Genomic DNA, 21,357 nt, shown 5'->3' with positions numbered 1-21,357 from the left:
GGGTGCGACGGCGGCAGCGACGTCCCGGGCGGAGCCGAGTGCGGAGCCGTCGCGGCGACGCCGTTGGGACCCGCGGGGTAGTGCGGCTGCTGCGCGGCGAAGGGATCCACCGCGTTTGGCTGTGCGTGCTGCACGGCGAAGGGATCCACCTGGGCGGGTTGCTGCTGGTAGTGCTGCGCGAACGGGTCCACGTGCTGCGCAACCTGCTGCTGCTGCTGCTGCTGGACCTGCTGCTGCTGGACCTGCTGCTGCTGAACTTGTTGCGCGTGCACAACCTGCGCCACCGGCGGCTGCTGCTGCTGGAAAGAGTGGGCGTGGAACTGGTGCACGTGGGGGGAGCCCGGGGGCGTGGTACCCGGCGGCGGGGGACCCTGACCCTGGGGCGACAACGGCGGCATCGGGGGTCGGCCTCCCGGGATATCCGCGCCCAGCCTCCCACCACCCGCGCCCATCTGGTACCCCGCGCCGGCGGGCGCCGCGTGCATCTCGGCGAGGGACGCGATGGAGGACGCGGAGGATGCGCTGCTCATGGCCACGCCGGCGAGCAGGCTCTTCCGTTCCCGCTCGGCTTTTCGTCGTTGGATCCTCTCCTGCGCGATCTGCATCTGCTCGGTGTGCCGCCGGAGCAACTCCGCCTGTTCCCTCGCGTACCTCTCCTCCATCTCGGCGATGAGGGCGTTTTCGCGTTGCACCTCCGCGAGATCATCCTCGTCGACGCTCCCCTCGGACATGACCGAGCTGGCGCGCGAGGACGCAGCCGCGGGGTGCGCGCCGATGTGGCCGGGGCGCCAGTGCGCCGGGTGCTGATGGGGGTGTTGCGGCTGCGACACGTGCATCTGTTGCATCTGGTGCTCCAGCGGCGGCGCAACCTGAGGGGGCTGCTGACCTTGCCAGAACGAACCCGCGGGCTGGTTGGAAGACGGGGAGGGCATGCGCATGGGCGGCTCGGGCGCCGCGTACGCCATCACGGGCGTCGGGGCCACGATGGCGGCCGGTGGCTGCTGCGGCTGCGGCGTCGGCTGCGGCGGCGGCGTCGGCTGCTGCTGCTTCGGAGCCTCCGAGGGTGCGTGCGTCTCCGCCGGCGCTTCGGGCATCGTCGAGGGCGGCCTCGAGGGCGGCGCGTCGGGCATCGTCGAGGGCGGCCTCGAGGGCGGCGCGTCGGGCATCGTCGAGGGCGGCCTCGAGGGCGAGTCGCGTGGCGGGGGCGAGCCCGCATCGTTGGGTCGCGACGACGCGGTGTCGCGGTGCGACGACGCGCGGGTCAGGCCCGCGCGTTCGCCGTCGCCCGAGGCGTACCCGCTGTTGAGGTCAGGCGCCGACGATCGAGGGCGCAGCGCGGGCGAGGGATCGCCGCCGCCCGCCGTCTCCGACTGATCCGCCTTCGCCCTGCCCTCGTTGAGGAACTTGACCTCGTTCTCGATCTCGTTCATGATGGTCCGAACGTCGCTCTGGGCGAGCTGAAGCTCCTCCACCATCTCGCTCGCCACCGAGTACGCGCTGTCCGAGTCCGTGTTGAAGGGAAACTCAACCGTGCGGGTGTGGCCCGAGGCGTCGCCAATCTTGAGGCGAAGCCTGAGCGTCTTATCCTCGAGGATGCGACCCTTGACCCGGAAGTCGAGCGAACCGCCCTTCTTCCTAACCTCCCTCGCCTCGCCCTCTTCGGGCGCCGCCTTGGCGGCGAGGTCAATCTCGCTGTGACTTCGAGACACGGACGACGACCGAGCGAGCCTGCTCTTGCCGGCGTTTTCCTCGCCGCCGTGCTCCCCCGGATCGACGGGCGACGACGCCGCGGTGGAAGCGCCGCCCGCGATGACCTGGTCGCTCCTGACCCCGCCCGCGTCGCCCCTGCCCGAGCCCGCCCCCTGACCGTTGTTTCCCCCCGCGCCAGACGAATCCTCCCTCGCGGGAGTCGCCACCGCGTCCGAGTACGTCGGCCTCCTCTCGGAAGAGTTCTTGCCCTCGAAAGTGGGCGAGGTGGACTCCGATCCCGCGTCCGATCCCACGCGCGACAGGCCTTCGCCCCTCTCGCTCGCGGCTCGCGAGTGGTGCGCGGATTCGGTCCCCTCGATACCCGAGCCGTGATGCTCGCCGCCGCCCTCGCGGCCGGATTCGCTTCCCGAGTGCCCTCCCCGCGCGCGGCCCGCCTCATCCTCCCTCCCAGAGTCGGCTCCGGGTTCGTTCGCGTCGAAACCCACGTCGCCCACCGCCGCCGAGCTCTCCGCTCGCGACGCCGGGTGTGACGTGGAGTCCTGCACGGCGAACTGATGCGTGCCGCCGGGCCTGGGCGCCTCCGGCTGCTCCTCGACGGTTGGCTTGGGCTTGGCCTGCGCCTTGATCGCCGTCTTGTCCAGGAAGGGATCCGCCATCAGCTCCTTCGCCGTCAGCCTCTTGTTGATGGGAGCGATGCACTTGAGCACGAACGATCGGAGGTCCGCGTCGATTATCTTGTCGAGCGCCTCGGGTTTGACGCCCTCGGTTACGCGCTTGAAGATCTGCGCGGGGTTACGGCACTCGCTGTACGGGCACTCGTGCGTGACCAGCTCGATGATGCACATTCCGAACGAGTAGATGTCCACCCTCTCGTCGTAGTCCTCGTCGTACAGTTCGGGCGCCATGAACTCCGGGGTGCCGATCACCGACTTGGTCCTGTTGTTGTCCAGCATGGCGGCCAGACCGAGGTCCCCAATCTTCACCTCGCCCTGGTTCTGGTTGACAAAGATGTTGTCGCACTTCAGGTCGCGGTGCACGATGGGCGGGGATTGCGAGTGCAGGTAGTCTAGGCCCCGCAGGATCTGCCGGGACCACGACTTGACCGCCCGCAGATCCAGGTTGGTCTTGAGCTTGGCCGCGTACTTCTTCAGCGTCTGCGCGCACGCCTCGGTGATAAAGTTGACGCTCACCTCGTCCTTCTCCGTGACGATCCAGCTGTGGTAGAGCTTGATGATGTTCTTGTGGTCCAGGGATTTCAGAATCTCAACCTCGGTCATCAGCCGCTGCTTCTCCTCGCGCGGTAACCCGCTCACCTTGACCTGGTTCCACGCCACGTCCCGCCCCTCCTCCTCGTCGAAGGCCATGTACACATTCTTGTACGTGCCGCGGCCGAGCAGCTGGGTGGTCCTTCCGAAGCGTCCGGTGGGGTCCCACTCGACGAATTTGGTCTCCTCCTCCTTCTCCTCCTCGGACACGGGACTCTCTTCGTCGCTGCGCTGCTCGCGCGGCTCTCTAACATGTTCCTCTTCAGTCGCCATGGTCATTCAACAGTGTGTGCTCGCAAGCAAATCTGTAGAATTCCCCTCGATCTGTGTGTGTTCCCGGTGTTCTCCGAGCTACGGGTGGGTGAACTTGCGCGCGCTGCACGACGTCGCTATCATCACTCTTGTCCCTTTGATTATGCACCGAGGGGCTTCGGTACCCTGACGATCGGTGAAGACCTCGAAACCCGCCAACCGGACCGAGACGTCGCCGAGAGAGGTCGTTCCCGGCCGCGGGGGAGGCAGCCTAGGGCTTCCTTGGAGCGGAGTCTCCGAGCAACGACTCCGAAATCTGGCCGTCCCGTGCGCGCCGCGGAACGGGGCTTCGCGTCGTGCGCGACCGTCAAACTCTATCGGAGAGCGCGCGGGTGTCTCCTCGAGGACCCTTGCGAGGCTCTGATCGAATCAGACGCTAACGAACGCGCTGGGTTCCGCCTCCCGAGCAGCGCCAATGCCCGTCGGTCTGGGCGCGTTTCTCGGAGCGTGGGTGGCTCGCCGCTTCAGAGAGTTCGGCAGCTGTTGCCTTTCCCGAAGTGAAGTGAGACGGCGAAAGCGCGCGCGACTCGACGCACGAGCTCGCTGCTACCCCAAAAACCGGCGGTGTGTGCGCCTGGTCGATCGCACGCGCGTGTCGAAGAGTTCGACGCGCGGTCCTAACGTGCGAGAGCGCTAAAGCTATGGCCCGAGCGACGGCGCATGGGGGACATTCATTCAACCTCACGCACAAGGGGCGAGTAAGAGACCACGGGGCGTATTCCCAGACGTGCAAACGGACGGACGGCTCCGAAACCAGACTATATCCTCATATGTCGGCGGCCGTATTTCATGTGGCTGCGTTTTGCCCAACGGTCCATGAGAAATCGGGACGTGCCGGCGATTCGAGCGCGATCAAACCGTGAATCACGGTTCGATCCCAGACGCCCGAGGTGGAAGGCCCAGAGTCACACAATCACGCTCCCGGGCACCCTATCGGCCGAGCAGTTCCGATCTCGGCGCGGAATCAAATCTCGGGTCCCGAACCGTCGGGTGGCGGAGGCAACTTTTTGATCTCATCAAGACTTTTTTTTTGTTTGCAAGCCCCTGCTCCCACCTGCCAGCAGGCCAGCCAACTTGACCAACTGAACTGACCCAACTCAATCAGGATAACAAACCGCGATCGGCGTAACCGATGGCGTCGGTCTCAGCCATGTCCGCCTCGTGCGCGGCGGTATGCTCCGCGACGATGATCAAGTCGCGCGTCGCGAGCTCAAAATCGGCGGCGTCCCGGCCCACCGCGGGGAGGTGCGCCGTCGCCGCGCGCGCGTCCTCCAACCGCGGTGACCTCCGATCGTCGTCTCCGGCGGACGAGGCCGAGGCCGTCCGCGGTCGCCGCGCCGTGCTGGTGGACTCCGCGGCGCTGCTCGCGGCGGCGGCCGCGTTTCCCGCGATCGCCGACGACGAGACCGCGCCCGCGCCCGAGACCGCGCCCGCGCCTCCCGCGCCTCCCGCGCCCCCACCCAAGAGGGCCGTCGCGATGTCCGCGCCCGTCTCGCAGCCCGTCATGGCGTACCAGTTCTCGTACCCCAGCGAGACGTCCAACGGCGACGCGATCAAGTGGGCGACGAGCAGGGTACGCGAGACGTACTCCAGCGCCGAGCCCATGAGCCCCGACGCGCGCCAGAGGATCGTGTACGAGCTCATCTCGTTCAAGGGACCGCTCACCGCTACAGTCACCGTGGGACCCGCGCCGCCCAAGCTGGCGAAGGTCGATCAAAAGGACTGGAAGCCGCGGCAGGTGGCGGAGGGCGTGCTCGCGGACAGGGCGACGGGTCGTATCGCCACCGGTCAGAAGGTTTCGCTGGCGGAGGTGGAGAGCGCGAAGAAGGAGAGCATCGACGGGACAGATTACGTGTACTACGAGTACATCAGCCAGGGATCGCCCAACCTGCAGGAGCGCGAGGCGACCACGTTCAGGCACTCCCTGGGGGTGACCGCGATCAGGGGCGACTACCTGTACACCTGCACCTTCTCCTCGCCGGAGTCGTTCTGGGACGTCAACGCGGACGGGTTCGAGAGCGCCATCCGATCCTTCCGCCTGACGCCGCCGAACAAAAAGAAATACCGCGAGCCAGGGAACGAGGGTCTCCTGCCCCCGCTCCCATTCTAAAACTTTTAATAATCGACGGTCCTTCAAGATATTATTCTATCCTATCGTGCCTAGTGTTAGCGTCGCGTGATATGCTTTTGTTCGTACACACGTTTTGTTCGTCATCAATCGTCCCCGTCTTTGCCGTCCCAGTTCTCGGAGACGATAGCCTCGAGTCGCCGTCTCTCGTGCGCGACGCACGCGACGACGATGTCTCTCGCGGCTCTCCTCGTCATGGCACGTTTCGCATCGTTGAACACATCGGAGAGAGCCATCGAACCCACGCCCGAGGCCCCCCCGCCCCTCGCCCCGCCGCCCGCCCTGAGCAGCGCCGCGGCGAGGTCGTCTTCGCCCGCAGACGCCGCCTCCTCCGGGGACCGTATCCCAGCCTTGTACAGAGCCCTGGCCCTCGCCGCGGTCATCGCGAACCCGTGCACGCCGTCGCGAGCCACCTCCATCAGCCCGGCCAGCTCGCGCACGGCGCCGCCGTCCAGCTCCTTGGACAACCCGTCCAGGAGCGTCGCCAGCGAGTTCCACCCAGCCTCGCGAGACATGTTCGCCGCCATCGCCGCGTTGGCGCACGCGTCCACCTGAAGCTGCTGAAGCGTCCCGGCGCCCATCTCGGCTCCGTCAACGACGGGAGTCCACGCCTGCGCCAGGTCGGCGGCGCAGGCGCGGCCCTCGATCACGTCCCCGAGCGCGGCGGCGGCGGCGAGTCGCGAGTGCGCCTCCTTCTCGGCGCCGCGGTGACCGCGACCGGCTCGAACCATCCTCATGGCGAACGCGCGCGTCGCCCCGAGGCGGTCGCCCAGTTCCCCGATCGCCTGGTTCCTGTCCAGCACGCCGTACCACTCGTCCCACCTCAGGCGCTCGAACGGGTTGCGACCCCGGCCGCCGCCCGCGGCGTCCCCGCGCGGCGCGCAGAGAAAGAGGAGGTGGAGCCGACCGAACGTCCTCTCCGGTACGGTCGGCGAGTGAAGGAGCAGGCCCTCGCGGACCACGGACTGGAGGTCACGGTGAAGGGCCACGGCGTGGCTCAGTGGAAGCGCGCTGCGATGCGACGCGCGCCCGGCGAGCGTCGGCGCCCATTCCGCGTCCCGCCCGCTCCGCGTCGTTCCGGATCCGGGTCCGCCCCCATGTTTTTTATCCACCCCAACCCACCGGGTCTCCACGTGCCCGAGATCGCGGAGGTGCTCGAGCGCCGCCTTCAGCGCGGCGGTGAGTCTCGGCCGATGCGACGGTACGCTCCACGCGAACGTGCTCATCAGCAGGTCGAACCCGTCCTTTCCGGTCCGAAGAGTTCCCGCCGCGATGCACTGGAGGACGAGACCCGCGATCGCCTCGTTGACCTCGTCGTCGCCATCCCCGGGCGGTAGCAGCTGGCTTCGAAGCGCGGGAAGGCGGGAGACCACGGTCGCGAACGCGGCGGCGGCTGCGGCGTCGCGCGCGACCTTGTCGCCCGCCCCGTTGCCCAGGTCGGCCGGGATGACGAAAGACTCCCCCTCGTCGGACTGACCGGCGCGTCCCGCTCGCCCCGCCATCTGCCGATACGTCGACGCGGAGTTCCCGTAGTTGCCCTCCAAGATGACCACCCTGCGAGCCGGCAGGTTGACCCCCGCCGCGAGGGTGGTGGTACACGTCAGCGTGTGCAGTGTCCCTCGCCTGAACGCGTCCTCTACCAGGTCCTTCTCCCGTTTGCTCAGGTGCGCGTGGTGATACGCCACGCCGCGCCGGCAGCACTCGACCAGGTCCCGATCCGGTGCACCCTCGGCCGCGTACGCCAGCGCGCGAGCCAGTCCGTCCCGCGCCGACGCCACCTCCCGGCGCGGTGAGGGCATCGTCGTTTCGAACGCGCGCGCGAGCTGTACCGCCAGGGTCCTCGTCCTCTTCCGCGATGGGCAGAAGATGAGGCACGAATGACCTCGGACGGCAGTCTCCGCCGCGAGCGCTCCCGCCGTCTGGTCGGCGCCGGACTTGATCTCCGTCGCCCGTACGAGGTGAAGGGGCACATCGCGTTCCTTCTTCTCGAAGAGTCCCTCGAAGGGTCCGGGAGGTCCTCGCTTCCCAAGACCGTCGTTTTCCTTGTCGTCCTTTCCGCGAATCTTTCCCCGCGCCGCCCGCTTCAGGAAAACCTCGCCGCGGTGATTCACGACGTGTTCTTTGAGCTCCACGGGCCTGTAGTTTGTGATGAACAGACGCGCGTCCAGCCAACCCGCGAGCCGCTCCAGCGACTCGTGCGACACCGTGGCGCTCATCGCCACGATCTGTGGGCCGCCGCCCGTCTCGCCGAACGCGCCGCGTCTGTCGGCGAACCTGAGCTTCGCGAGCATCGACTCGAGGACGCCTCCGCGTCCCTCCTCGCCGACGAGGTGAAGTTCGTCCACCACGACCGCGCACAGCTCTCCGAGCCTACCCTCCTCCGCCAGGCGCGATATCGTCACCGACGCCTTCTCGATGGTCGTCACCGCCACGATCTCGTTCTGCCCCGGACAGCCGAGGGGGCGAGCGAGCGGCGCGCCTTCGGTCTCGCCCGCGAATGCGCGGACCACGACGGGCGAGCGGCCATCTCCCGGCGTCCGCTTTCTGTACATGGGCGCGAGTATCTTCTCGAGGTCTTTGGACTTCTCGTTGACGAGCGAGTGGAAGGGAAGGACGAACAGGGCCCGTCCCTGTCGTCCGCGACGCATCAGCGCCTTGACGAGAAGAACCTCCGCAACCAGACTCTTCCCGCCCGATGTCGGCGCACAGAACACCAGGTTGGACCCATCGGAGGCAGAATCTATGGCCCCACGCTGCCACGCGTACATCGTCTTGACGCCACGTTCACCGAATCGTTCGACCACGGACGGTGGCAAGCCCAGGTCCTCCAAACGTAACGACGCCGGTCGGTGACGCATCGCCAAAGCTGAGGAGACGAGACCCGTGTCGTCGCGCTTGAAGGATGTGGACGCGCTCGGGTGGTCGCATCGGGATGTTAGGAGGTTTATCGGTCGGAGAGGTCCGGTCGATGCAGCCGCACTCTCCTCGGATGTCCGCCCGGCGGGCCTCGACGTCTCCATCGGCGTGTCCACCTGAAGGAAGGGGGAGCAAGCCGGGTCTCCGGGTCTGCGAGGCGGCGGCGGCGCGCACGACTGACGAGGGAGCTCGTCGAGCGATCCTTGCCCAGATCGATCACGCGCCCTTCCAACGAAGGGCGCCGACGCCATCGCACCCTCGACGCGTCCTTCCCGTGTGTCGCAGAGACGGGCCAGCTGCGGGTGAAACTTTCAAAGCGTTGGACGGGACGATGGCGGAAATTTGGCCATGGGAAACACTCTCCGGCCCGCGCAGGCGACCGAGACGATGGCGGGGACTCCCGCACACGATGAAACTCTGAGGGCGCTCCGGGCGATCATGACGTGAGTCGACACCGCGTGTTCCCCGACTCCGCGCCGGTGACCCTCCCTCGCCAGTCGCGGCAACCTCCGGTTGCCCTAGCTAGCCTTCGCTGACGAACCCGCACGATCGTCGACCCCCTCCTCGCGCTGACCCGGACCCGCTCCCGCTCGCGATCGCAGGCTGCCCGAAAGCGACAGGAAGGTGGAGGGACTCGTGAGGGACGCGATGGTGCGAACCGCCCGGGGAAGCTCGCGTCGATCCGCGCCGTGGCGGGTCAATCGCATTTTTCCAGCTGACGTGTAGTGCGCTCCGTCCCCGCGCGCTCCGTGCGCGTAGTGCGCCGCGTTCGACGCCCTCCCGCTCGCGCTGACCTCCTCATCGCCGTTCACCCCTTCTTCGCAGGTCGAGATCGCGCGGACGGGATGCGTCAGGTGAGCCCCGCGTCGCCCCGCCCCACCCCGACCGCCCGTCTCCCTCCCAACCTCCTCCCCATTCCAAAAAACCCGGGCACCCCCCCGTCTCTGATCGCCTCGACCCAAACGACGCAGGTTCACCTGGGACGTCACGAGACCCGCGATGGTGGCGCTGATGCGCGCGTCGATGAAAGAGTTCGCGCGCGCCCAACGGAGCACCGGCGCCAAGGTGGACGTCGGGCCGCCGCGAGCGGAGGATGCGGCGGCGGCGGATGCGGCGGAGAGACTCGCGAATGAATTGGCGCAGTTCCCGGCGCCGCCGTTCACGTCGCAGAGGCTGTGCGAGCTGCTCCTCGCGCCGCGCGAGTACTACACGAAGATAGAGAAGCTGGTGCGTTTTAGCGGCCCTCCTCGCGCCGGGACCCGGACCGATGCACCCGCGCCCGTCCGACGTGTACCGCCCGAGAGTCACCGAAAGACCTTTGCCGAAAGAACCGACGGGAGCCGAACCCCTACCCACTCCAATCGCAGGTGCACGCCGTGGAGAAGCTGATGACGGTGACGGGCACGGTGGCGTCCTCGAACGCGCCGCCCGACGAACCGGACGACGTCGACGTGAACCCGGCGAGGGTGAGACACGAGAATGACCCGGTCAACTTGGAACAGACGGCGTTTGTGTCGTCGCTCGTGGGGACGGGGCCGGCGACGGCGACGGGGCCGGGGCCGGGCGGGGACCACCCCGTCGCCACGAACGGCGTGGGAGCCCGTGTCGACGCGGACGGAACGAGCACCGAGACGGACGCGGGTGACGCGGGACCGGGGCCGATCGGCGACGCGAACGGGTCGATCGTCGGGTCGGTGCTCGCGGGGAAGAGAAAGGCGGAGGGCGACCCGTGCTCGGCGGACGGCGGCGTGGACGGCGTCGCGGTCGACGGGGGCGTCGCGGGACCCGCGGTGGACGCCGGTGGTGCGCTGTCGGTGTCGGCGGTCCAGTCGTGAGCGTAGGTGACGATCGATGCGTGCGTAATAACACCGAGTCGCGCGACGTCGCCGCCCCCGCCGAAAACCGCCCACACTCTCACCGGCTCGTCTTGCAGACCCGATTTTCTTGCGCGTGCGTGGGGTGTTGAACGCGGAAAAAAAAAGACAATTCCCCCCCGTCCGTCGCGCCGCGTCGCCAGTCCGCCGTGCACCCCGCCCACGCGCGCGAGAGCCATGTCGACTCCGGGGAACTATCAGGCCATCAGCGACGCCGAGCGCGGCGTGAACCCGCCGGTGCCGTGGGCCGACGGCTGTCTCGACTTCTTTTCGGACTGCGAAGTGTGTTTGTGGGGTTGCTGCCCGCTCGGCTGCTATCAATCGCTGTTCGCGTGGAACGCGACGGACGCCGGGACGGAGGATTTCCACCCCGCGCTGCTCAGGGTGTGCGGGCTGACCGTCGTGGTGCCCAACCTCCTGGGTTTCGTCGCCTCCACCGCGCCCTCCTTGGGCCCCGCGGTCCAGCCCCTCTCCACCGCGAACCAGCTCTTATTCGCGTGGTACGGCATGACGCACAGGCAGAAGATGCGAAGGCGGCACAACATCAAAGGAACCGACTGCGGCCTGTGCTCGTGCTTCTCGTGCCTGTGCGAGGGTGACGACGAGAAGATCGAAGACTTCTGCCTCTACCTCTGCTGCGCGCCGTGCGCGACGTGCCAGGAGACGAGGCACCTGAGGCGGTGGGGGATCACCACGCGATGGAGGCCGAAGTACCCTTACGACGCCAACGGGCGCGTCGCCGGGATTGGGGGCGGGTCGTACCAGGCGCCGCCGGGGCAGGCGATGGACGTCCCCGTCGCCCCGGTCGCGCCGGGAAAGTGAGGAGGAGGCGGGAGAGCCGAAGGGGCGAGTACGATTCGTTTGTCCCTTCATCGTTCGCTGCGCTGTATTGTACTATCATATCACAACCTGTATCTTCAACTGATACGAGTCACTGTTCTTGCTCTATCCGCGTCTATCCGCCGGCACTCGCGTCACTTGCAGAACTTGTCCGCCTTGCCGCCGCACCGCAGGTCCAGGCGCTCCTCCACCGACATCTCGTGCGACTTCTTGTTCTTCCAGCTCTCCGTGTACCCGTGTAGGATCTCGGGCGCGGCTCTGTAGTTGGTGCCCCAGCACTGGGTCCTGCCCTTGCCCTCCTGCTGCCGCTTCACCTCGTACGGAAACAGCTCCTCATACGTCCCCTTGGCGTCGCCGCCCGGGTCCCCGCCGATCCCTTGCCCCACGACGACGCCCTCCTTCCTCGCCGCCTCCATCGCGGCAGCCAACGCCTTGGCCTTCTTCTTCTCCTTCTTCCGCTTCTTCTCCGACTTGACCGAGAGATCGCCTCCGCCCTTGAAGCTGAACTTACCCCCGCGGACCTTCTCGTAGGACGTCGCGCCCATCGCGACGGGCTCTCGAACGAGTGTCGTGCGCTGGCCTCAGTGGTCGCCACCGCTCGAGAATTCCCCCGTGAGTACGCCCGTCGCTTTTTTCTCCGATGTGAGAAGGTGAGCCGATCGATCCTCGGAGGCAGTCGAGCTGCCGAAACCCAGGAAAGAATCCCTAATTTCCCGATTAGGAAGTCAACGCTTTTGGTCGCGTGATCTCGTGATGATCTCGTATGGGTTTCAGTCTGATCCGGCAAAGCTTTTTGGTTTTTTGCTTGGCAAGCGAAGCGAAGCGAAGCCGCGGAAAAAAGCCTGATAATTCCACGAAAGCCCAGCGAGCGGGCCACTAAACGCACGCGCGAGCGCTCGGCCCAACACCGGCTCCGTCGCGAACGCACGACCAGCTCACGCACCAGCCTCGTGTTCTTCACGCAGGCGCGGTAACGAGCCCAGAGCGAGAAGTCAACGACACCGCGCGCTCTCTTCCCCGAGGACAATTGGACGTCCCAATTTTGGACTGACACCAAAGCAGCACCGCCTACTACGCCGTCATGTCTGAAGCCGAGCAAGAGGTCGCGGGCGAGGAGGTGAGCGCGCCGACCCGATCAACCCATCCTTTCCACCGGAGACGTCCTTCATCGCCGCGCTACGCGTCCTCGCCCGGTCCGAACCCGCGCGTTCGCGACGGGATCCGCCCGGGACACGCATCCCGCTCCAATTCTATCGCCCGACGCGATTCTGCCCGATTCTTCCCGCCGGCCCGATCGACCGACGCTGACGCGAGACGCTGACGCGAACCCCTCCCGCCTCCCCGATCCCTCGACCCGCAGCCCATGACCGAACCCGAGGTTACCGCCGAAGAGACGGCCGGCCCCGTCTCCGAGTCCGTCGACGCGCCCTCCGACGAGGTGAGTTTTGCTTCGCCATCCCGTTTTGGTCAACGCGCGGCCCTGGCGTGAATCCGCACCTCACGCGGGCGCTCGGCGATCGATCGCCGCGGGAACGCCGCCGCGATGGATCGCGCCCGACCCGCGGGGCGCGCGGGTCTCGATCGCCAGCCGCGAATCGAGCCCGCGGGCACACCCCCGCGCCTCGTTCCCCGCGCGCGGCGGCGCGCCCGCGGCCCGATCCGACCGTCCGCCCGCCCGCCTCCCCCGTTGCCGAGGAGACCCTCGATGGACGGTAGACGACCGACTGAAAAATCCACAAATCGACCGACGACTGACGCCGCCTCCCCCCGCTCCCCGTTCCCTTCCCCGTCGCAGACCGCCGCCGACGCTCCCGAGGGCGAGGAGGCGATGACCGAGCCCGAGCCCACCGGCGAGCCCGTCTCCGAGGCTGTCGCCGCCGACCCGGACCCCGCCGACGCCGATGAACCCGCCGATGAATCTGCGCAAGTTGAAGATCAATCCGGCGAGGCGGTGACGGAGGCGAAGAAGACGGCTGCGCCCGCGTCGCCGCCCGCCGCCGTGCCCGAACCCGCGTCCCCCGAGGGCGCGGACCCCGAGGCGCTCAAGTCCATCGGCGAGGGCGCCGGTGAACCGGGATCCCCGGGTGGCGAGGGTGACGACTTCGGCGCTGCTCAGGCGGCGGACGAGGACGCCGCCGGCCGCATCGCCGAGCTTGAGCACCGCCTGGAGACGGCGGAGCAGCAGCTCTTGTCGGAGGAACAGACGACGCAGGAGATCAGCCAGCTCATGGCGAGCCTCGAGCAGCAGCTCAAGCAGTCCCAGGCCCAGAAGTTCCGCCTCGAGGAGCAGGTCGAGGAGGTGTCCAGGAGGCTCGAAGACGAGATCGAGCTCAAGGAGCAGGCGATGGCGGATCTCCAGAACCTGTCCCACGAGCAGCAGCGCAACGCCGCGCTCAAGGCTGCGCTCTCCGCCGAGCAGGGTAACCTCCAGGCGGAGAAGGCCAAGATCCAGCAGGAGATCGAGGAGGCGCGCCAGGAAGCTGCGCGATCCGCCGACGCCCTGGCCCGAGCCGAGGAGGCGATTCGTCAGGAGGAAACCGTCGCCAGGCTCAAGCTCGAGGCGGAACACAACGCCAAGGTGAGCCGACTCGCGTCCGAGATTGACCGTCTGCGGGATGAACTCGAGCAGCGCACCAACTCCATGGGTAACGAGATGATGAGGTGGAAGTCCCAGGCTGACGCCGCCGCCAACGCTGTCAGCCTGGCCAAGGATGAGGTGATGGAGCGCAAGCGCGAGCTCGACATCACCAAGGAGAAGATGGACCACCTGGTTGAGAAGCTCTACATCGGCCGCGAGAAGGGCCTGGAGCTCCGCGGCGCCATCGACTTCCACCTCGAGCGTCATCGCACCAACTACCAATCCGGGCGCGGCGGCGACAAGCTCCCGGGCATTCGCAGGGGCGGCGCGCCGGCTCTCGCGGCGGCGCCCTCGGGTGGCGCGTCCAAGCCCCGAGCCGCCAAGGGTGCCTTCGGCATGCCCGCGGAGAAGACGCCCCGTCGCGGATCCATGGCTGGCGGAAACATGTTCACCCCGGCGCACGACCTCAACCGCCCCAGCGGTGGCGGCGCGGCCTACGGTGCGAGGAGGGGCAGGCGCTAACCCGCCGGACCCTCGCGGGCGTCGAGAGGAGGAGGAGAAGGAGACGGATGGAAGGATGGATGGATGCCAAAGATGAAGAGTCGCCGAGCGCGACGTGTACATACCCTCGAACAACCGGGATTAATTCTGTTTACACCCAAGGCACCACACCCGCGGCGATCGAGGCGCCGCGGAGGTCCATTTTATATCACCCAAGATAACACACACGTCACTCGTCCGCGCGCGCCTCCCGTCAACGCCCCGTCAACGCGCCGCCCTGTCAAAACCACAAAGCTGAATTGGAACATCCAAAACTCCGAGAGGTTTCCCGACTTCCGCCACAGCGGGTATGCGGTACCCGGAGGAGGGAAACGCGGCGATGGCCTCATCCTCCCCCGCGCACATGCTGTCCAACCCGTACCTCTACCTCTACACCTTCGGGAGCTTCAGCAACGGCCTCTTCATCAGTCTCCGTGGACCCATCATACCGGAGCTGGCGACGCGTGTCGGAGCCTCCTCTCCGGCTGCCTTGGGGACGTATCTAGGCATCGGGGGGGTTTCGGGGGGTGTTTTCGCGATCCCCACGGGCTTGCTCCTCGACAGGGTGGACCCTCACGCGGTGTTCGCGGCGGGATGCGTCCTGAGGGCCCTCTCCGTCGGCGCCATGCCGCTCTGCACCGCGATCTGGCAGGTCAACGCGCTGGCGGTGGCGCAGGGCGCGACGCTGCCCATGATTGGCGTATCCATCCGCGTCTGCCTCGTCCGCGTGTTCCACGAGCGATGCGCGGCGGCCCTCAACTTCACCATGGGCGCCTTCGGGCTCGCGTCCATCGTCGCACCCCTCGCGTTCGCGGCGCTCGACGCGGCCATGCCGGTCCACGGCGCGGGCTTCGACGCAACCTTCGCCGCGTGCGCCGCGTGCTACGTCGCGTTGGCGCTCGTCGCGTCCGTCGCCAAGACGCCGGACGCGGCGGATGACGGGGACGACGACGACGGGTCCCGGAACGGTGGGTCCCGGATCGTCGGGGACGAGCTCGGGGACGAGATACCCATCCTGGGGGCAAGTTTAGACGGGGCGCGTTTGGACGCGGAGGGCGGGGCGGGGGAACGTGATCGGGGTCGAGTCGACGCGTCCGTCGCCGCGCCGCTGACCGTCCTGGCGCCGATGGTGGCATACATGGCGTTGAACGTGGCCGGGGAGGTGACGTTCGGGTCGTGGATATTCACCGTGGCTCGAGCGCGAGAGGGGCTCTCCGTGTCGACGGCGGCGGCGCTCACGTCTACGTTTTGGGCGTGTTTCACCGCCACGAGGTTCGCGCTGGGGCTAGTCCCGGACCTGCGCCCGCTCACGGCGCTCGCGTGGTCGCACGTCGCGGCGCTGAGCGCGCTGGCGACGCTCGCGACGTACTGGTCCACGCCCGGCGACGCGTCGGGCGGGTGGGCGCTGTGGACGCTCACCGGCGTCGTCGGCGCCGGCACCGCGGGACTGTTTCCCAACGGCATAGCGCAGGGTTCGCGCATGTTCAATCTCACGGGCTTGCGTCAGGCGCTCTTCGAGCTCGGCGCGGCGACCGGGGCGGGCGTAGGGCCGTTCCTCGCGGCGAGATGGTACGCCGAGAGCGGAGAGGAGGCGTGGACGATGGCCGCGTCGTGCGCCGGCTTTTTGGCCGCGGGGGCTGTCACGCTCGGCTCGGCGCTCGTCGCCGACGTGCGTGCGAGGGGTGGCGCGAGACGAGCGCGTGCGAGCGGCAACGAGGGGTCGTCTTCGGAGGCGACGGCGCCGGAGATGCGACGACCGCTCCTGGACGGGGAGGTCGGGGATGGGGACGACGGGGGGTTCCCGTGAGATGATTTTGTCATAAAATTAGAAAATCCAGTCGCCGCCGCCGCTCTGGCTCATCAGTGAATGGAAAGGTTGATGGGATACGTCACGATGCCGGTGGCTCCCATGCGTCGCACCAGCGGCACGAGGTCCTTCGCGGTTCCCTCGTCCACCACCACCTCCACGGCGCAGTAATCGTTGTCCAGAAGCGGCGACACCGTCGGGGACTTTTCGCTCGGGAGCTGAGCGCTGAGCTCGGGAACCGACGCGGTGGGCAGGTTCATCTTGAGCCCGACCTTCTTCTTGCCGTCGATGGCGCCCTGGAGTAGAAGAGCGAGGTCCTCGATCCTGGCGCGCTTGATGGGGTCCTTCCACGCGTCCTTGTTGGCGATCAGGCGGGTGGTCGATTCGAGAATCGTCGCAACCTCGCGGAGCTTGTTGGCGCGGAGGGAGCTGCCGGTCTCGGTGATGTCGACGATGGCGCCGACGCCGGGGAGCGACGCCTTCACCTCCGTCGCACCCCACGAGTACTCAACCTTCACGCCCTGGATCCCCCTGTCGAGAAAGAAGCGCTCGGTCGTGTGTACGAGTTCAGACGCGATGAGCGTTCCCTCGAGGTCCGCGGCGGTTTCCACGGGCGAGTCCTCGGGGACCGCCACGACCCATCGCGCGGGGTTGGACGTCGCCTTGGAGTACTTAAGCTCGGCAACCTCGACGACGTCGGAGCCGTTCTCCACGATCCAATCGCGCCCGCAGATGCCGGCGTCGAGTACGCCGTCCGCGACGTAGCGAGGAATCTCCTGCGATCGGAAGAGGACGAGGCTGAGGCCGTCGTCCTCGACGGTGGGGAAGTAGTTCCGATCCTTCACCTTCACGGGCAGACCCGCGCGGGCGAACAACTCCTCGGTGGACTTCTGAAGCGATCCCTTGGGAAAGCCGAAGCGCACGCACTGCGGATCCTTGCCCTTCATCACGGCGGGCACCGCGTTGGATGTGAAATCCGAGCCGAGGGGATCGACGATGGGATTCCACGCGTCGGTGTCTGATGTGGGAGCCGCGGACTCGTTGCCCATGTTGCCAGGGGCGTACATCGCCCTGGAAAACACCGTGGAGCGGCGCATACGGCGCGCAGGGGGCTCGGAGCGCCTGCGAAAAGCCCGGTTGCGGCGTTGTTAGCCTCACGACGCTTTTTGGGGCCGAATCGGGGTGAGCGGGAAATGCGATCCGGTATGAAGGAGGAGGTTCGGTCTGGGAGGACGCGCCTGATGGGAAACGCGCAACGCGCGAGGACGGTCGCCATGATGCGAGGATGCCGGTCAAGGGGGGGGCGAATATCAGTCGCTGGGAACAGCTGGCGCGGGACGTGGGAATCGTGCACTTTTTGAGAAATATCTCAGCGCCGCAGATAGGCAGATAGGAGAGCACCTGACTGCGTCACGAACCGGTGAAGATGTCGGATTTTTTTGACATTTACTCTTATAAAAGCCCCGGGTTGATGCCAGGGGATACGTCTTACACGATGAACAAGGAGCGGTCTCTTTCAACCGTCTCGAACAATCATCAACAGCTCATGCCTTGGTCAAGGGTGCGGCGTTATCTTCGTTGATCTTCTTGTTGTAAGGCTCGGACCAGTCGCCGAAGTCGAGGAGGGGCGACCCCTTCATCTTCTCAATGCCGGAGACGAGGAGGAAAAGAACGAGGGAGAACAGCGGGGACGCGAGCGAGTCGACGCCGGTGTAGTCCTCGAACCTCGTCTGCGGGCACGACGAAGGGGTCCACTTCTCGTCCGCGGGTACATCGAACCAGGTGGGGTAAAGGGTACCCTCGTCTTTCACGGGGACGCCGTAGTCGTAGAACTCCTTCTTGGCGAAGGGGAGGAGGAGCCAGCCATCCTTGGGCAGGCTGAACTCGAGGATGACGCGGAGGAGGGTACCGCCGACGACGGCGATGAGCGCCGCGGCGGGGCTGGGCTTGCCGAAAGGCCAGTAGAAGGCCGCGAACAGGGGCACGATGCAGCCCGCGAGCACGATGTCGAACGCGACGATGAGCAGGTAGCCGGTGGCGCCCGAGGGGTGATCGCTCTTGTACGCCGACGCGATGATCATGGCGATGAAGGCGAAGGGAATCGTGGCGATGCGCGAGATCATGAGGAGCTTCTTGTCGTCGAACTCGACGAAGTGGCGCACGACGTTGTGGGAGAACACGGTGCCCAGCGCGAGGATGGCTCCGTCGGAGGTGGACATGGACGCGGCGACGATGCCGAGGAGGCCCCAGCCGCCGAGGAACGCAGGGGGCTCGGTGGTGAGCAGCTTGATGAAAGCCTGGGGGTCGGGTTTCCACGCCGCGCACGTGGGCAGGTCCAGGATCGTGGAGCAGGTGTCCGCCTCGAACTCGGCGTACTTGGAGTCGGGGCCGTAGTAGTACCTGGTGATGGCGCCGAGGTACGCGAAGGGGATGCCGACGAAGAAGGTGAGCAAGCCGCCGAGGATGCAGCCGATGCGAGCCTGAAGCGGGGTCTTGGCCGCCATGCACCTCGCCTGGAAGTCGAGCGCGGCGAGGTTGCCGAAGCCGAGCACGAAGATGGTGGCCCAGTTGAAGAAGATGGCGTTGGGGAATGGCGTGAGAGCCGCCGGATCGGTCATCTGGTTCTCGAAGATGCGCTTGTCGCCGATGGGGTAGGCGGCGTTGTCGGCGACGCAGTTGTCTTCAGAGGGGCACCACTTGGCGGCGTTGTAGCACTTGGCGCCGGCGGTGAACTCGCAATCGACGCCGTCGTACATCGCGGCGGTGGCGTCGTCGGGGTACACGTAGAAACCGATGTCCTGGTTGGCGACGGTACCGCTGGTGACGGTCGTGTAGGCGGCAGTCTTGGGCATGCCGATGGAGGGAGGGGGAGCCTCCTCCTTGGCGTTGTTGATGAGCCAGTAGGCGACCGAGAGGCAGCCGATCATGCCGATAGCCGCCTGGACGACGTCGGTGTAGGCGACGGAGAAGAGACCACCGCAGGCGGTGTAGGCGAGGCAGATGATGCCGGAGAGGAACACGGCGCCAACCTCGGAGATGTCGAAGATGTACGCGAGGATGACGCTCATGCCCACGAGGTTACCGGCGAGGAGGCAGAGGAAGGAGCAGCAGGTGCAGATGGAGGTGACGATCTCCACAGCCTTGCCGTACTTCTTGCCGTAGATGTCCGGGAGGGTGAGGACGAGCTCTTCGTTCACCTTGTGCGCGAGGAAGATGCCGTTGAGGATGAGAGAGAGTCCAAGGCCGATGGGGAGGACCGCTCCGTCATAGAAGTGGTACTTGTAGGAGAGGTCGGCGTTACCCAGGAGCGCGTTGCTGTCGATGGACTGCGACGCGAGGGTGAGGGTGACAACAAAGAGGGGCAGGGACCGGCCGGCGACGAAGAAGTTCTCAGCCTTGCCGCCGACGAAGTAGAAGGCGCCGAGGCCGATGGCGCAGAAAAAGGCGATCATGATGCCGATGCCCACGCCGAACCCGCTGGCGGGCTTGGGGTGCGCGGCGGGGCAAGGGATGGCGCAGACATCCATCTGGCAGCAAGAATTCGCGAGAGGGATGGGTGCGCCAGCGAGACCGGCCTGATGTGCGGGATACGGACGGGTCGGGACATCGTCAGCGGAACGCACGAGTCGGGCTTCGCGCGAGGGGGGGATGGACAGTCCGTTATTCAATTTTTCGGGCGGGGACGCACGAAGAAGTCGTCGTTGTCCTTCTGGCTCATGCAAGCGGCATCGGCGCCGCCGGTGACCGCGAGGGCCACGGCCGCGCCGAGCATAAGCGCGTACATGGTGTAGCGAGACATCTCGATGTCTTCGCGACGATGCGTATTCTGGTGACGTCACCCATCGATTCGTTCACCGCACCAAGTCACTTCAAGACAGTTGGTGGACGTCGCGACCTTTCGCGCGCCAAAGCGTCACAATCGCGGCAATGCCGTGAAAACGGCCGATCCCATCGTATGTGGATGTAGTCTATAAAAAACGCGAAAATGGTAAAGGATAAAAAATCCGATCGTCATGCCAGCGTGTTCGGTGAGGGAGGGTTCCACGAGATTTGATTGGGCAACGGAAGGTGGAAATCGCACTTTTATTCTCAAAGAAACGCCGGGTCGTCAACACGAATGGACGTTTCGGGAAGATTTTTTCCCGACCCCCTCTCCATCGTGACGTCCCTGAGTCCTTAGACCGTCAATCCGAGGGGTTCGGAGTAAAGTTCGGCTGGGAAAAAAAGGTCGTCGCAAAACACGTGGGAATCCGTCCATGCGTTGAACTTTCTTCCCGGTGCGTGCTGAACTTCGGGTCAGAGTTTGGTTTTTCACTCGCGCTCCAACCATCGCCGCGCCTCCTCGTACGCGAAGAACGACACCGCCGACGCCGGCACCGCCCTCAGCAGCTTGAGATCAAACCCCCGATAGAACGCCCTGAGGACGTCCCCGCCGCTCTCGCGAAGCATCGCCGCGCACGTCTCCGCCAGACCCGGCGCCGACCGCATCATCGTCGCCCCACCCGCCGCCGCCGCCGCCGCCGCCTGCGCCTGCACCCTCGTCTTGACCAGGTCCGCGGGGTAGCCCACCCCCCACGCCACCGCCGCCGCGAACGCCCCGGCGCACAACGGCACCGCCGCGTCCGTCCGGCGGCTCGTCGTCGCCTCATCATCATCATCATCTCTCGACGCTTGGACCATCCGTCGCTTGGACCACTCGTACGCCGCAAACCACACTCCGTGCGGCACGCCGTCTCTGAGTAAAGTGGCGCCCAATCCCCTCGTACAAAGCCCAACGCGGCCGAGGTTACCGGCGAGGGTGGACACGGCGAGGGTCACCGCCCCGCCCGCGGCTTGCTGCCTGATCTTGACGAGCTCGAACGGGGAGACGACGAAGGACTGGAGGACTCCGCCGACGACGCCGCCGCAAAAGACGGGGAGCAGCGACTCGCGGGACGAACCGTCGGGGTTTCCACCGGAGTCTTTGTCCCTGCGCGACGCCCACCGCTCGCCCACGCCGTACCCTGCGAAGAGAAGCGCGTTCTGCGCCGGTATCACCGCGGTCATCGGCGCGGCTCCGCGCCACAGAGCGCGCGCGCCCCCCTCGGCGAGCACCACGCGAAGCGCCGCTCTCGCGCTCCCGTCCACGCCGGGCGCCAAACGCGTGGCCTGCATGCGGGTCAGGGTGGTGTCCACGGGCTGGACCGCGAGGACGGATGCGGCGCCGGCGATCCAGCCCGCCCAAAGGTCGACCCAAAACTCGTTCGTCATCGCGCGGGCGGTTCGCGAAGCGGGTGGGACTCGCGGCGGCGGGCGAGGGAATCAATCGATCGACGCGGTCGACCCCGACGCGGGAGCGACGCGGGTCCCGGTGGAATGAGGTTGGATCGGGCGATCCGCGATGGACG

At 66.7% G+C, this 21,357-nt stretch overlaps 11 protein-coding genes across 11 annotated transcripts; 5 read left to right on the top strand and 6 right to left on the bottom strand.

The window, feature by feature from the left end:
• Positions 1-1,400: 1,400 nt before the first annotated feature.
• MICPUN_66805 (predicted protein) lies at positions 1,401-3,182 on the bottom strand (the record flags this gene model as incomplete). The annotated part of the gene is made up of 2 exons (XM_002501518.1): positions 1,401-1,670; positions 2,307-3,182. Coding segments are annotated over 2 exons (1,146 nt in total), but the record flags the coding sequence as incomplete, so codon positions are not given.
• A 1,582-nt stretch (positions 3,183-4,764) lies between these two features.
• On the top strand, positions 4,765-5,397 carry MICPUN_80859 (predicted protein; the record flags this gene model as incomplete). Its single annotated transcript, XM_002501923.1, has 1 exon — positions 4,765-5,397. The coding sequence occupies one exon, from the start codon at positions 4,765-4,767 to the stop codon at positions 5,395-5,397; it is 633 nt and encodes a 210-aa protein (XP_002501969.1).
• A 101-nt stretch (positions 5,398-5,498) lies between these two features.
• MICPUN_58249 (DEAD/DEAH box helicase) lies at positions 5,499-8,582 on the bottom strand (the record flags this gene model as incomplete). The annotated part of the gene is made up of 1 exon (XM_002501517.1): positions 5,499-8,582. One exon carries the CDS (start codon positions 8,580-8,582, stop codon positions 5,502-5,504), a length of 3,081 nt encoding a protein of 1,026 aa, XP_002501563.1. The 3' UTR covers positions 5,499-5,501.
• Positions 8,583-8,722: 140 nt separating this feature from the next.
• MICPUN_105515 (predicted protein) lies at positions 8,723-10,213 on the top strand. Its single transcript, XM_002501922.1, has 4 exons — positions 8,723-8,774; positions 8,934-8,982; positions 9,157-9,558; positions 9,699-10,213. The coding sequence occupies exons 3-4, from the start codon at positions 9,331-9,333 to the stop codon at positions 10,164-10,166; spliced, it is 696 nt and encodes a 231-aa protein (XP_002501968.1). The 5' UTR covers positions 8,723-8,774; positions 8,934-8,982; positions 9,157-9,330; the 3' UTR covers positions 10,167-10,213.
• A 169-nt stretch (positions 10,214-10,382) lies between these two features.
• Positions 10,383-11,124, top strand: MICPUN_58247 (predicted protein; the record flags this gene model as incomplete). Its single annotated transcript, XM_002501921.1, has 1 exon — positions 10,383-11,124. The coding sequence occupies one exon, from the start codon at positions 10,383-10,385 to the stop codon at positions 11,025-11,027; it is 645 nt and encodes a 214-aa protein (XP_002501967.1). The 3' UTR covers positions 11,028-11,124.
• Positions 11,125-11,179: 55 nt separating this feature from the next.
• MICPUN_58246 (hypothetical protein) lies at positions 11,180-11,590 on the bottom strand (the record flags this gene model as incomplete). The annotated part of the gene is made up of 1 exon (XM_002501516.1): positions 11,180-11,590. One exon carries the CDS (start codon positions 11,588-11,590, stop codon positions 11,180-11,182), a length of 411 nt encoding a protein of 136 aa, XP_002501562.1.
• An 858-nt stretch (positions 11,591-12,448) lies between these two features.
• MICPUN_108185 (predicted protein) lies at positions 12,449-14,352 on the top strand. Its single transcript, XM_002501920.1, has 2 exons — positions 12,449-12,483; positions 12,841-14,352. The coding sequence occupies exon 2, from the start codon at positions 12,874-12,876 to the stop codon at positions 14,143-14,145; it is 1,272 nt and encodes a 423-aa protein (XP_002501966.1). The 5' UTR covers positions 12,449-12,483; positions 12,841-12,873; the 3' UTR covers positions 14,146-14,352.
• Positions 14,353-14,503: 151 nt separating this feature from the next.
• Positions 14,504-15,970, top strand: MICPUN_100292 (major facilitator superfamily; the record flags this gene model as incomplete). The annotated part of the gene is made up of 1 exon (XM_002501919.1): positions 14,504-15,970. The coding sequence occupies one exon, from the start codon at positions 14,504-14,506 to the stop codon at positions 15,968-15,970; it is 1,467 nt and encodes a 488-aa protein (XP_002501965.1).
• Positions 15,968-17,289, bottom strand: MICPUN_94101 (predicted protein). Its single transcript, XM_002501515.1, has 2 exons — positions 17,209-17,289; positions 15,968-17,092 (listed from the first exon to the last, which is right to left on the bottom strand). The coding sequence occupies exons 1-2, from the start codon at positions 17,244-17,246 to the stop codon at positions 16,024-16,026; spliced, it is 1,107 nt and encodes a 368-aa protein (XP_002501561.1). The 5' UTR covers positions 17,247-17,289; the 3' UTR covers positions 15,968-16,023.
• Positions 17,290-17,514: 225 nt separating this feature from the next.
• MICPUN_58242 (Solute:Sodium symporter family) lies at positions 17,515-19,769 on the bottom strand (the record flags this gene model as incomplete). Its single annotated transcript, XM_002501514.1, has 2 exons — positions 17,515-19,545; positions 19,659-19,769. 2 exons carry the CDS (start codon positions 19,767-19,769, stop codon positions 17,515-17,517), a joined length of 2,142 nt encoding a protein of 713 aa, XP_002501560.1.
• A 512-nt stretch (positions 19,770-20,281) lies between these two features.
• MICPUN_100289 (mitochondrial carrier family) lies at positions 20,282-21,220 on the bottom strand (the record flags this gene model as incomplete). The annotated part of the gene is made up of 1 exon (XM_002501513.1): positions 20,282-21,220. One exon carries the CDS (start codon positions 21,218-21,220, stop codon positions 20,282-20,284), a length of 939 nt encoding a protein of 312 aa, XP_002501559.1.
• Positions 21,221-21,357: the final 137 nt, after the last annotated feature.

This window comes from Micromonas commoda, chromosome 4, assembly GCF_000090985.2.
Source record: "Micromonas commoda chromosome 4, complete sequence".
Classification (NCBI taxonomy): Eukaryota; Viridiplantae; Chlorophyta; class Mamiellophyceae; order Mamiellales; family Mamiellaceae; genus Micromonas; species Micromonas commoda.
The sequence above is the reverse complement of the archived record's forward strand: the minus strand, read 5'-3'. Positions and strand labels throughout refer to the sequence as shown.

Coding starts and splice junctions, on each gene's coding strand:
- MICPUN_105515 (XM_002501922.1), top strand. CDS start 9,331: ATGGTGGCGCTGATGCGCGCGTCGATGAAAGAGTTCGCGCGCGCCCAA. Junction 9,559..9,698: donor ACACGAAGATAGAGAAGCTG/GTGCGTTTTAGC, acceptor CTCCAATCGCAG/GTGCACGCCGTGGAGAAGCT.
- MICPUN_108185 (XM_002501920.1), top strand. CDS start 12,874: ATGACCGAGCCCGAGCCCACCGGCGAGCCCGTCTCCGAGGCTGTCGCC.
- MICPUN_94101 (XM_002501515.1), bottom strand. CDS start 17,246: ATGGCGACCGTCCTCGCGCGTTGCGCGTTTCCCATCAG. Junction 17,093..17,208: donor CGTTGCGCGTTTCCCATCAG/GCGCGTCCTCCC, acceptor GGCTTTTCGCAG/GCGCTCCGAGCCCCCTGCGC.